The 13,785-nt window shown below is 36.9% G+C and overlaps 1 protein-coding gene across 1 annotated transcript; it reads left to right on the top strand.

Annotated features, from left to right (window-relative positions):
* Window positions 1-264: 264 nt before the first annotated feature.
* On the top strand, window positions 265-13,173 carry ABHD5 (abhydrolase domain containing 5). The gene is made up of 6 exons (XM_009283570.2): window positions 265-348; window positions 625-997; window positions 3,998-4,152; window positions 7,624-7,735; window positions 8,284-8,470; window positions 10,796-13,173. The coding sequence occupies exons 1-6, from the start codon at window positions 339-341 to the stop codon at window positions 10,883-10,885; spliced, it is 927 nt and encodes a 308-aa protein (XP_009281845.2). The 5' UTR covers window positions 265-338; the 3' UTR covers window positions 10,886-13,173.
* The last annotated feature ends 612 nt before the right edge of the window (window positions 13,174-13,785 follow it).

Here is a 13,785-nt window from a genome sequence, read left to right as displayed (position 1 = left end):
TGCTCTGATGGAGATAGATCAGTACACTCTGATAAGGAACAAACAGTGGAGAAACAGCGCGCTGTTTGAAGAACGCCCCTGATAATGACACCACTTTATAAAAGTCAGGAGAAAGTGAATTCCCTCCCACTGCACACTCCTGTCCTGCATGGCATGTAATTTACATGGGTTCTTTTATGAAGAGCAGCAAAAGAAATGTCTTGAAAGCATCAAATGGTGCAAAAATGACCATCTTGCTCAAGAAATTTTTGTGCTGTTGTAGGTTAGGATGGTTATTCAGCTGGCTTCCTGCCTGGTGTCCCACATCACTGCTACACCTTAAAGAGGCTGAGGACAAAATGCTAAAATGTAAGTCTCTGGTTTTAATAAGATTTATAGATATAACTAGATTTTCTATAAATTTACATTAAATATAAACAAAGAAGTTTTTAAATATAGCTTTTACACTGTGATGAAATAAACAGGTTTAGAATTAGATTTTCATTGTTCCGTTACTTAGATATTTGTTTGTAGGCTCTCTCCTTTGAAAGGGAGCTCCTATTTAAAACAGTGGTTTCCGTAGAATGTACTTCATATTTTATCAGGCATGTCTAGCAACATCATTTTTTCCCATTCTTTCTTCAGGTATTGCAAGCACATACAATAAACGGTATGTGTATATATCTAATGGAAATAAAATATGGACACTGACATTCTCTCCAGACTTTTCACATAAAACTCCGCTTGTTCTCCTGCATGGGTTTGGAGGAGGTGTTGGACTGTGGGCTCTCAATTTTGAAGATCTCTGTGAGAACAGGACCGTTCATGCTTTTGACCTTTTGGGATTTGGACGTAGCAGTAGACCACACTTTGACACTGATGCTCGGGAAGCAGAAAATCAGTTTGTGGAATCCATAGAAGAATGGAGAAAGGAGGTAGGGTTAGAAAAGATGATTTTACTTGGACACAACCTAGGTGGCTTCCTGGCTGCAGCTTACTCATTAAAATACCCCTCAAGGTATGTGAAAATAAAGGAATGAAGGAATTCCTTTTCTGTATTTGACTAGTGATTTTAACACAGATTTTATTTCATCAGCCTTTTTATAGATTATCTTTTAAGTAAATGACTGTGCTGATTTAAAGAAACTTGATACTGAATTTTAACCCAAAGTATTAATTGTATGGTTTGTTTCCAGGTGAATAGAAATAAGTAGATATGGTAAACATGCTTTTCTGCATACTTTTCTGTACCTCTTTGTTTTTGTTCAGTACCTTCTTGCCATGTTACAAGGTGAAATAGCAAAGATCGTATTTATGGGTGAATGTTTAGCGCCACCTCTGATCAAACATAGGTTTGTGAAGGGAAAATAGGCCCGTTTCTGCCAAACTTCCCATTATTATGGATAACATTGAAACTTCTGAACATAATTCCCCTGGGTAATTTATGCCTGTATGCTAGCAGTCGTCCTGGTGCCAGCATGATGATGTAAAAATGATTTTAGTGACTGTTTGATTTAAATTGTCTATATGCCACTTCATGTTTCTTCTTCGCAAAACAACCCAGCTGCAGCAGTCCTGTAATTGTATTTCATCAGCATTTTCTGCACCACATTGTGGCCAACAGCTAATCCATTTTTTTCCCTTAAACTAATAATTTGTCCATTTTTTTTGATGCAGTCTGGTTATGTAGCCCCTGGTGAGCTAGGATTCCCACCAACTGAGGTCATTCTGTATCAAAAAAGGACATTGCTTTTGTTTAGATACACATAGCGGACTCCTGTGAAAAACTGTGAATATAAGTTTAGCTTTCCACATCGTATGGCAGATTCTATATTATACAAAACATATCTTATTCTTTTATATTCACATCGATTTATACCATATACATTTCTTTGTCTCTCATTTGGAGATTTTGAAATAAATTCATACATCATTTTTTCCTAAAATACCTTTCCTCTTTTTTTCCAAGTGGGTGACAGCTGGCACATGCTGCTGGAAATGATGTGTGAAAGTAGGTGTGTGTCTAAACCCAGAATTGCAATGAAGAAATGCAGTCCTCTGCTCTAGGGATGTAAACCTGTTACCCTTTTGAGCATAAAGCAACTTTTAGCTAACTGTAGTTAGTTTCTCGTAGGGATCACTTACAACTTCCTTACCCCTTTTTCTGAAGTTACTATAAATGGCACCATCCTGTCCCTGTGGGATGGGATATTGTTTCTGCCCCCCTGCTGACTTACATCAAAAGTGGCACTTTGTTTTCATGCCTCACTGTGTTTAAGTTGGGGTTAATTAATTTGGGGGTGTTTCAGTTTATGTTCTCGCATTACTAATGTTTATCTGAAATTAAACTAACCATCAAATTAGCAAATTGACTGGTAGGATCTTAAGACAGCATTGAATCAAGTGATAAATATAGCACAGCTTTCAGACAGATTATCTAACAATGCGTTAGAAGCTTAAGGGATTCTGGATACATATTGTTAGGAAAGTAGATCTGTTTCTCCAAGCTTAGATGATCCGTTAATTTACTACATTGTACCAAAGTTGTTCATGGGACATGTGAGGTTACTAATCCAAAAAGATTCCCATTTAGAATATTCCCAGGTGGTGGTGGGTCACCACCATTTGATTTTCAAATACTGCAACTTCTGGACTATTACTTTTGGAATGATTCTCACAGTCAACTTCCCATTATCCTGGGTTATGTTTTAGGCTTGATTACCAAAAGGAGAAATGCCAAATAGGAAGGAAAGTATTAAGAAAGGAAACATTAAAAAAAGCTTACTCTATGTTTATTCATGTGTTTGCTGTGCTATGTTTAATGCCATAGTTTCTGCACAGAATGTGTGGCTGTCCTGAACGGCTCCTCATTGCTTGCGCTCCTTAGCCTCTAATCTCTCCTGCTTGGTTTGTATAGTTAAATTCTACCCTGTCCTCTCTTACAGTTGCTGTGTACAAATACGCTCGTGGCTGAGCTGACAGCCAAGAAACATCTTTGTAAGGTTAATCCTTTTCAACCCCTCATTTCAAGCACAGATTTTTGGTTTCACAACTGATTATAGTCCAGAAATAGCCTTTGGAATCACTTCTGACATCATTTTAGGCACTAAGAACTCTGCTGTATGAAATATCTAATCTCACGGCTTTGAAAGAGAAGGGAGTCATGAAGAAGAAAGTAAAGATGATGAAGCTTGCATGGAAAATCACCTTAAATATGCAAAACTATAGTTAAGAGTTGCTTTTTCAGAAATCAGCAGTATCCAGGACAGAGTAGGTGGTGTTATGGGATTAAACAGAAATGGATGATTCCAATCTACCAAGATGAAATAGCTTTTCTGCTTGAGGGGGACTCGAAGCATGAAGTGATTGATAGTTGCATGTGCTGGAGACTCCTGCTATGCTCTCCGTACTGAGATTCCTTTGAGTAATAATTTTATAAATTGTCTCTCTGACGTTTCTTTCATGACCTAAAATGAGTAAATTTAGAAAACATCTGCTAATTTTGCTCTGCCTCTCTCAGTTCAAATTTTACTTTGATAAGATGATTTTTCAGATAAATTGCATCTCTTCTTAGAACAGAGATCTTAGATGGCTTGGAAAAGAAAGATTTAGCAAGTTTGCTTAAATGAAACAGATGCAAGTATCTTTTCTCTCACATTAAACTCCTCCTGCAAATAATATTGACTGAGCAGATAGATTAGGCTATTTTTTAAAATAGAAACAAGACTGGCCTTTTTCTCGAATGTGTATGACAGTGGGTATCTATTGAATACTGAGTTTCTCATTGTGACGTGAGCTTCCAAGTTTCTGGTGTTCATATATATGATGAATTGCAGTTCAATCTCTCCCTAATTAGCAATCAGAAGCAAAACCATTGATGAATCAGAAACTAGGTAATAAGCCAGTATGATAGAAGTGACTAAAACAGATTGCATAGTCCACAGATAGCACATTTCCGTCATACTCAGTTGAAGAAAAATTAATGTACTCTAAACCTCTGAACCTTTTTTGCCAACAGGGTCAAACATCTTATCTTAGTGGAGCCATGGGGTTTTCCAGAGAGGCCTGACAATGCTGAGCATGAAAGACCAATTCCAATCTGGATCAAAGCACTAGGAGCTATTTTGAGTCCATTTAATCCATTAGCTGGGCTGAGGATAGCAGGACCCTTTGGTGAGTTTTAGCTACTCTGAAATACTGTTTCTGTATTCATTAAACGTAAACATGGGGCAGATACCACATTAAGATAAGCTTTGTTGCAAGCCCGTATCACCCACAGAGAAAAGAGTTGGAGGAGAAAGTGGGAGGGGTTGAGGAAAGATGAACTCTTTAGGACAAGAGGGCAAGCTCTTTCTATTAGAAATACTAGTACGATAGTTTATAGCAAGCTACATTAGATTATTGTAGGCTACAGTTATAGTGAGTCAGATTATGTGGACATCTGTTGAGGAAGCCTGACAAAGAGGCATGAATGTGAAAAGGTTTTTCTTCTGGTTGCTTCCTGTCACCATCCATTTAGTTTCCCTTGCAACTGCAGTTTGATGGACAAACAGGATTTCCAAATTTGGTTAACATTAGAAGGCAGTTTCTCATAAACTCATTTGTCTTTGGCCTGAGTTTAGAGAAGTTAAATTGAAACTGCGTTCTTTCCATTAGCCATTTTCTTATTGCCCTAGCAGATTTTGTGGGTGTCATTGGTGTCCTGCGTTACAGTGGCAGTCTATCCTTCGTATTTCTACGTTTCTTCAACAGCACTGATGAGATATTAGATAAGCCCTATATACCCTAATACTAGGACTAGGTAGGGAAGACCAGAAATACTACGGTTTTAGTTCATGTGGGGAGAAGGGTGTGATCAAATCTTAAATTCATCACATGTATTCCTTCTAGAGGGGAAAGAGGTTATCTGTCTATTACTCTCTGTACTACCGGAGTATCTGCTGGAGAGGCTTGGAAAAAGATAGCCTTCAGGCCCCTCACAAGTTACAATTAACTCACCTCTTCAACATTTTTAGTATTCGGTCTGAAGATAAACTAGTGATGTTTCTAGACTTTGTTTACATTTAAACCACATCTGTTTCCTAAATCTCTTTCTATAGAATATATATTTTAATATGCTGATCTATTTGATTGTCTTCGGGAGTGTGACAAAATTAGCTTTTCAGACAAGCAACATGTTTTGTACAAACTTTTTTTTTTTTTTAAGTAAAATGCTAATTCGGTTAACAAAACAACCTGAAGCATATTGAGTGATAAGCACTGATTTAATGCCTTTTATCCAATAACAAATGCACGCATAAATCAATCCATGTGGAAGAGTTTAAAGCTGAAGTTGTCTCCCTTAGCAAGTAAGTGCAGTCAAAACCATGCTGCTGCAGAAACAGACCCTGTCTTGGCAAGGTATTCCCAACCTAGCCTCGCTTATACGTTGCTGTGGAGGGCAGTGCTTTTCAAAATTTTTCATCCATTTCTCACTCCACATGTTAAAAAAGTTTTCCATCATCAACTTAATGTGCAATTCTTGACAGGCGAAGCATAATTCTTAGAGAAGGGTAAGTTTAAACACTGTGCTGTGAGGTAGGCATCAAACCCAACCTGATGAAGGCACTGAACCAAACCTAGGTTTCCTTCTACATGCACATGTGCTTAAGCTGCTGGGCAGGCGTAGCTGTCTGATCCTCGCTATAAAGCCAGTTGCTCTTGTTCAAAGGGATGAGTTGGGCACTTAAATGTGAGCCAGGTTCTTTGGGATATCACGGTGGTATCACATGGATATTCAATCAGACCCGCAGGCAGATACTTAAACCTGGGAGAGAGACAGAATCCAGAGGGATCTTTTTCTTTGGGTGGTTTCCAGTTAGTTGATTTGCATGTTTTCCTTCACTTAACTGGAACCCAGGAGGCTCACAGTATAGGGGTTTCGGTGCTTAGGTTGGATTTGTGAATTCCATTCCTAGAGCTGAACGCCTAAAAATTCCTCAGGACGACAGTAATGTCACTGTGACCACACTCTTTTTCTGAAACTCAGAGTCTTCAATGTTAGTATTTCTTTTAGCATTTCCATAGACACTATGGAAAACACAGCCAGACAATTGAGGATGTCTTCAATAAATATTACGAGCATGAACCAGTGTGATTTCATTCCAAAATTTGTTCCAAGGTGCCTTGTCTCCTTGTTTCATTCTCCCTTGTAAATTCCCAGGGAAGGAGAACAGTTTTGCGATTGGACCCACAGACAAAACACTTTTTACCAAAATGGAAAGTGAATTCTAAAATTGGATAACTTTCAGTCCCCTAGTTACTGGAAATGGAGTTGCTGTGGCTTCTATGCTGATAGCAGGGGAAGACACAGAATTAGTCTCTTTCTTCCAGGTACTCTTATTCCAAGCCAGCTGTATCGATTGCGTTCAAAAAACCCCAGACAGACAGACAGAAAAAGACAGAAGTCCAGCAATTGAACTCTCTATAGAGAAAATACAAGCAGCAGAGCAAATTGCAGAATGTTTGCAAAATCTTCATCGTTTCAGGACTTAAATCGCTGTTTCATAAGGGAATTATTTTTTCTTGCACTGTATTAGTTTTCTGAATTGATTTAAAGCATACATAAGGGGTGTTGCAATAGTCTGATCTCAAGGTTACAAAAGCATAGATCACTGTGACAAAGTCTAGATAAATAGTACCAGGCCTTTGGCCAGGGACAGGTGAGAAGAAGTGACATCATCATAACTGCACAGATTAACAACAGTATTTTCAGTTGATAAACCCAAGTGGTGAACTGCGAGCCTATCTCTTCAGGGATGAGTAATATTCTTAGACTAAGATTAGCCTTTGGTGAGGCTCTTGTCTCAGAGATCTGTCTGGTCAACTAGAAGAGGCTTCTTCCTTAAAGAAGTGATTGAGAGTAGGAGCTTAATTTTAGAAAGCTTGAACTGGCCCCTGAAGGGACCTGCTTCTCTACTTTGGCTGTTAAGAAAGCATGGGGACGATAGCTTTCCTAGGTTAAATCTCTTGATTTATACCAGTTCTTGTGTCTTATACTCATGTCTAGATTTCTACACCTGTTTTTCAGCAGACTTCTGTTCTTTCAACTAAACATTAGTTAGATGAACTAGCTTCAGAAGACGACTGTTCTGTAAAAGGGAGAGCACAGACTTATATCTAAGAAAGAAAAACAGCCCAGCTTTTTCAACAGTGCCTTCTGGTTCTGAAAGATGGGATGCTTTTGGCCCACCCAGTGGTGCCAGAGCAAGGAGAAAGACAGTGTTGGTATCATGTGAGACTAAACTGGTGGCAAAAAGATATTCTGCTTAGCCCTTTTGCTGGTCCCCATTGCATGTTTCTTCTGTTGCTGCAGTGGCCCTTCTCAAACATTCCCCGTATGTATTCAGCAGGGATTGAATTGCCCCTCTTCTAGTGCAGCATAAAATCCTTTAGAATACTTAGGTTTCATTCCTGTTTGGTGTAATGTCATCATTTTTTCCTAAGACATGCAGGTGGTGAAACAAAACATTGGTTTAGAAGTCATCAAACTTAGCCACGAGTTTCGAGGGAACGTGTTTGGAGGATTGTAATGGGAAGTGATAGGTAATCTGATAAAGTTGTCTATACTAATTCCTTCTCTAATAGTGTTTTCTGTTTTAACAGGATTAAGCCTTGTTCAGCGTTTAAGACCAGATTTCAAGCGAAAATATTCATCGATGTTTGATGATAACACTGTGGCTGAATATATCTATCACTGCAATGTACAGTCACCCAGGTGAGTATGAGTTTCCCAGTATATGTTTTGAAGTCTGCCCTTCATTTACTGAGTGCCTGCTACTCCCTCCAATGGCCATGGCAACAGTGTGCATGCTTTTTTCTTTTAAAATTGTAACATTTATTGTATTACTTGAAGAAAAAAATAAGATTGCACTTTTTCTGAATTCCAGAAACTGATAAATGTAAAAGCTATCCTAATTCTATATTTCTTCTAAACTACCTGTTTGTTAATTCTGACAGAGTTTGGGCACTAATTTTTAATAAAAAAATTGTTACAGTGGTTTAATTTGTAAAGAGTTTCTTAAAAAATTTAAAAATAAGGCATTTCATTCTTTTAAGTGTTATCACTCAGTACTGTAAAAACATAGACTCTTTTTATTGAAAATTACATGCACACCTTGAAAACTTATATTTCTTAATAGTAAAAAATCCCAGCCTCATGGACTATTGCACTCTGTGTTACCAAAAAGCACAGATACTCCAATTTAGAGAAAAGGCAGATCCAATGGAAATTTAATTGTTTTTACCCTTTTGAATGATTTGAAGTGGTGAAACAGCTTTCAAGAACATGACTATTCCTTATGGGTGGGCAAAAAGGCCAATGCTGCAACGGATTCCACAAATGGATGAAGACATTCCTATCACTGTGGTTTATGGAGCACGTTCATGTATAGATGGCAATTCTGGCAGCACTATCCAGTCTCTGAGACCAAATTCGTATGTGAAGACAATAGTAAGTTGACTTTTAAAGCAGTTGGTTGTTTATTGTGTGGATTTGTTTAAATCATATCTATGTTTTTTATACCAACTGTGCAAATGCTGGCCCTTTGATTTAATGTCTGGGGTAATAACTTTTGACTTCTGTAACAGAGAGAGAGAGAAAACAAGTGTTAGATCAGAGGAAACCTAGACAAAAGAGTATTGAGTTCCCAGAGTAAGAAGGAAACTTACTGTAGCACTAGAAGCTGAATTAGATCTTTGAGCAAGGTCATTCTTCTGCTCTACGAAACATTTTGCTCTACAGTGTTGCTAATACAAGTCGTTTTTGTGGTCACTGGTAAGTATCTGGGGTTTTGCCTGTGTTTTAACCACAACAGTCCTAATATCTGCATATATGTATGACATAGTGAGGAGGCTGTCAAACTGTTCTAATCTGTCTGTATAATGCTTTTGTTTCTCTGATGAGAGGATGGTTTGTACCTGGTGCTTAGGTTCTTGTAAGCGTCTTTCTTTAAGTCATTAAAAAAATACATAGTGTTGTCTTCCTAGCTAATACATTCTTGTTTAGAGGTATGGCATTATTATTTAAAATGTGTGTACTTGCAACTTGATGCGAATGTGCACACTGCATTTTTTTGTTGGTTTTTATAAAAACAAACAAATTTAAAAGTATTCTTCATGCATTGTCACATCAGTCAGCTGTGATAATTGAATATACATATATGTTACAATGCTATGAGGTGATAAAATGTTTGAATACACCGTCTGTCTTCTTACTGATGTCTAGCTCTATCTGGACAGAAGAGTACAACATGCAATGTCGATAGTATACTATGACAAGTCATTCAAATAAAATTTTATAATCTTGATATAGATGACATCAGAGCTGGAACTCAGAGAAAAGACATTGTTATTGAACTGTTTACATGTGTCAAAGAGCACAAATACGTTTCATAAATGTTGACATCCAGACTGAAAGTGTCACTTAACTACTTAAGCAGAGAGAAAGTTGTAACAAAAAGTCACTGTTAAGAAGTGTACAATAGATTGCTAGTATAAGCACCTACCATTCAGGCAGATTTTTCCAGTCTGGTCAATGGCTTTTAGAAGGGACTGTGGAAAACTTTATTGTATTCCAGGTTAAAATTCTGTCAAGCCAAATACAGATTCTAAAAGGTAAATTGGAGTGGCAGAAATTATAGGGACATTCAAAAAACCGTAGGAGGGAAAGGGTTATCGTGAGGCTGAGGCTGAGACGTGGACTGGCAGTGCCATCCTTGGTAAAATGCACAAAGGTTCTGGGGTTTTATCACGTGTGTTTATTTCTAATCAATTTTTACTTTGAGTTTGTGGGGGTTTTTAACTCAATAACATAGCTATACTTTTATGGGCTTCAATTAGAGACTTAAGAGGGAGTGTTTTAATGGAGGGAGGGGAAAAATAGATTTAAATACAAATTAATCTTGGACTGATTATAAAATGGAAAGAAAATAGGTCAAGTACCTTTGCTGAACACTGTGGTGATGGCTTGCTTCATACCAGTTTTGGCAGAGAATGATAAATTATAGGAATAGGGTAACCACGCCGTGTGTGGTTACTTAAGCCCTTAATTGTGTTAAATAGTTGCTGTGAAATACTCTAGGTCACAAATGTGGGGGTTTCCCCCTATATATTGCATCATTTGGATTTTACTTGTCCCTGCTTAACATAGTAGTCGTTAATTCGGAGGGTTGAAATCTGCTTCCACAAGTCTAGAAAATCCCCAGCAATTTAAGTTTCTGAGTTCTTAATCATTTATCCTCGTACCTTCTTTAGTCTCTAATAAGAGAATACAAATGATTTGATGCTCTCTCTACTGCAAACACTTGCAGAACTAAAGAGCAGCCTGGGAGAACTATTTGAGTGGAGAATGAAGGGGGTGAAGATGAATCAGAAGTTTGATATGTAAAGCACGTTCTCCTAAGTTTGTTTTGCAGTGACTTGCGTCTGCTTGCATGGTGGTTTTTTCAGCAAGGCGTGCAGTTGCATAAGCAGTAGTTTCACCCTCTTTTCCTGTGTAGCAAAGTTCCTTCAACAGGTGAAACAAGCTTTCGTTTTTCCTTACGTTTACAGTCCTTTTTAGGCTGTATGATACCACCTCCTGGCAGCAGTTGTGCTAACTGCGTTAACACAGGCTGGGTGCAAGAGATCAGTTCCAGTTCTGAAATTAGTCTTTTCAAGTAATAATGTATCGAGTAGGTAATGCGTAAAAGTCAGGTTCTTCACATATCCCAGTATTTATTTATTTGCTTATTACATTCTTGTGATTTTGACCTGTTTCTTCACCTTTATCCTCTAGGCTATCCTTGGTGCAGGTCATTATGTGTATGCTGATCAACCTGAAGACTTCAATCAGAAAGTGAAAGATATCTGTGATTCTGTGGACTGACGGTCTTCTGTTCTTTAGAAAGTCATACTGTAGATAGCATTTAATAGCAGTAGCCTCTAGGAAATCGCTAAAGAATGCGGAGCTAATGGAACAGGCTCTGTTTGCACACAGTTTCTTCTAAGAAGCCATTTGCACACTTAAACCACTTAGTGCCTTTTTTGGGGGGTATAGGGAGATGTGAAGCAAACTTTGTGCAGCTTTGTTTGAAATTGGGCTTTCGATTATTGGCCTGAAATGTATATGAAATTACATATAACTTTTTTAACTGGAATTTTGTTCAAATGTAATTGAATTTTGCACATGTTGAACTTGTAAAGATGCTGAATTCTCCCTAACGCAGAGAACTGTATCGATATAGATACAATGTATAAAATGCGATTTGGTTTCTTTATAAACATTCATATTTTTTAGTTGAGGTTTCATAGCAAGAATATGAAATTGCTTATACATTTTATTTTTGGAATCCAGAACCCCATGTACAATATTTTAAGACGGTGTATTTTTTTTTTTATTGGAGTGATAACAGCTTATGAAGCTGATTTTGGGAGAGGGACAGGGCCAAAATAATGAGCAGTGCCCGTCACTGAAATACGTGTGTTAGTTTGTAAGGAATTGGAGCTCAACATTAGGAAATCTTTCTTCTGGTGGATTTTATTTCCGTTTATCTCAAGGCATCTTTTTCCATCTGTGCAACTTTTACAGAGGGCTCAGTTTGTAAGAGTCGATGATGTCAGCAGCACTCATGCTTCCATAAATATTTTGATATGTAGATTTCAGTGATTTAAAATACAGAAGATGGCTTGGTAGTTACTCCATCTATTTTTAATACTTCACTGCAAGATTTGTTACTAGCCTAAACCTAACAATTGTAGATAAGTTGACAAGATTTTGATTAGGGCTAGGGAATGGCCATCTGGATAGTGAGTATAATTCCCTTTTTCCTTAGGTACAAAACCTAGACTGCTTTTTAGTAAATTCAGGGCGGAGGAGAGGCAGAGGGAGAATACTGATGTTCTCTAATTGGGAACTACAATGTGTTAGTGTATTTTAGTTAATACGCAGCCTCCTTATAGGAAGAATTATTACTGGAAAGAACAATACCACTGTAACAAATTATAATTATATTTTTTGGAGATTCTTTATATAATTATGTATTTTAATTTAGTATTTCAATATCAGAGATAATCCAGTCTCTGCATCTTTTTGAAATTGTAGTTTGACGTTAGTTCTTCACATGCTTAGTAAATTATATTAAGCAAAATACTTTGTCACTTTAAAGCCAAATTATGTGGTGGTTTGTTTTTTAACAAGTTTACATAAAACGATTGATCTGCTTTTGAATATTAAATTGACTACTGAAGAGTTCTTGATACTTTTATACATAGAGAATTTGAATTAGTGATAGAACCGTCTTAAAGAGTGAGTGGAATTCTGTGCATTTTTTTCTCAAATTAAGGAATTGTTGCACATATTTATGATGTGGGAGGCAAAGATACCTAAAAAATTCAGGAAATACTCCCATTATGTTCCCAGCCAAACATAATCTCTCTCTTTCTGAAGGAGATATTTATCTATATGGTGCTATGTAAACATCAAACAGTCTTTGTGACTGCCTTGACTGGTAGCACTTAATATCTAACAAGCTAAAGATTTTAATTAAAAAAATATCTATTGAATTTTATTACTTTTTCAATTAGCAGATGCCAGAATTTTTAAACAAAGTTGTGGGTTATTTGCTAAAATCTTGAGTTCAAAATGGAAAATCAGAATATCAATTATATTTTTTAATATAATCTATAAATTATCAGTCATGCCACCATTTAGGTGGATGCCCTCAGTATGTATTTTTTCACCCTTTTCAGTGTCTTAATTTGTATTTATCAACTTAAACAGCTGTTTTAATTGTGTGTAAAAACCTAATGCAAAAATATATTCTGAGTCTCCTCCAAATAACAAAAGGTGAAGCAAACTATTGATATTTTCAGATAGCACTTACTGATGGGAATTCTAGATTCCCCATCAAAAGGTGGAAGTAGGGATAAAAATTGCACACTGAATGTGAATATTGTTTTAAATATCCTTTGCTTTTTAAGCGTATTGTACTAGTAAGACTTATTGCTTAAGTTTTGCACAATAAAAAAAATCTTAAATGTTATGTTTGATTAATGTTAAGACATGATGTTGCTTTTGTAAAAATTGTGTGTAATTAAGCCCTGGAAATCAAGAGTAATTAATAAATTGAGCTAAACCAGCCAGAATACATTAAAAATACAGTACTGCTTATTTTCAGATGTCTCAGTGTTCTTAGATTTTTCTTGTATTTAACTGAAACTGGTAAGCATTTGTCAACAAGTAGCTGCAAGCTCAGAATGTTGATTGTATATACAAAGAAAATGTTTGTAGGTTACCTTCCAGGCAGTATTTCGATACTGCTGTGAAGGTCAAGATGGAATGTTGAATATCCTATTGTGTGCAACATAACCCAATAAAGTTACTTTAATAAACATCATAAGAGGTGCTGAACAGAAAATGAATGGCACATACTGAAAAAGACTTGGGAGCTAGACCTTTTGTGAGCAATTACTGTCTAGGAATAAGCTCAGTTTCGCCAGAAGTTCTGTTTCAGTGCAGCGGCCAGTTGCTTAAATGTACCGTGGCGAGCACTGAACACTGACGGTGCTATTTTTATTACAGCGCTATAAAATAAGACAAGAATCACAGGCATAAATGCACCCAAAGATCTATCCCGTTTGAGCATCAAAATGAAGACAGCTTTGTACCAGAGGCTAGGGCATAACAAAAAGAATCCAAAATATTAATAAAATCCAAGATTAACTGTCTAAGTCTCCAGGACACGCTCTTCTTCCTGAGGTTGTTGTGATAAAATTTTATTAAAGTAA

Source organism: Aptenodytes forsteri, unplaced genomic scaffold (genome assembly GCF_000699145.1).
Source record: "Aptenodytes forsteri isolate BGI_AS27 unplaced genomic scaffold, ASM69914v1 Scaffold662, whole genome shotgun sequence".
In the NCBI taxonomy this organism is placed as follows: domain Eukaryota; kingdom Metazoa; phylum Chordata; class Aves; order Sphenisciformes; family Spheniscidae; genus Aptenodytes; species Aptenodytes forsteri.
Note: the sequence above shows the minus strand (reverse complement) of the source record. Positions and strands in the feature narration are given on the sequence as shown.

Coding starts and splice junctions, on each gene's coding strand:
- ABHD5 (XM_009283570.2), top strand. Junction 4,153..7,623: donor GAGGATAGCAGGACCCTTTG/GTGAGTTTTAGC, acceptor CTGTTTTAACAG/GATTAAGCCTTGTTCAGCGT. Junction 8,471..10,795: donor ATTCGTATGTGAAGACAATA/GTAAGTTGACTT, acceptor TTTATCCTCTAG/GCTATCCTTGGTGCAGGTCA.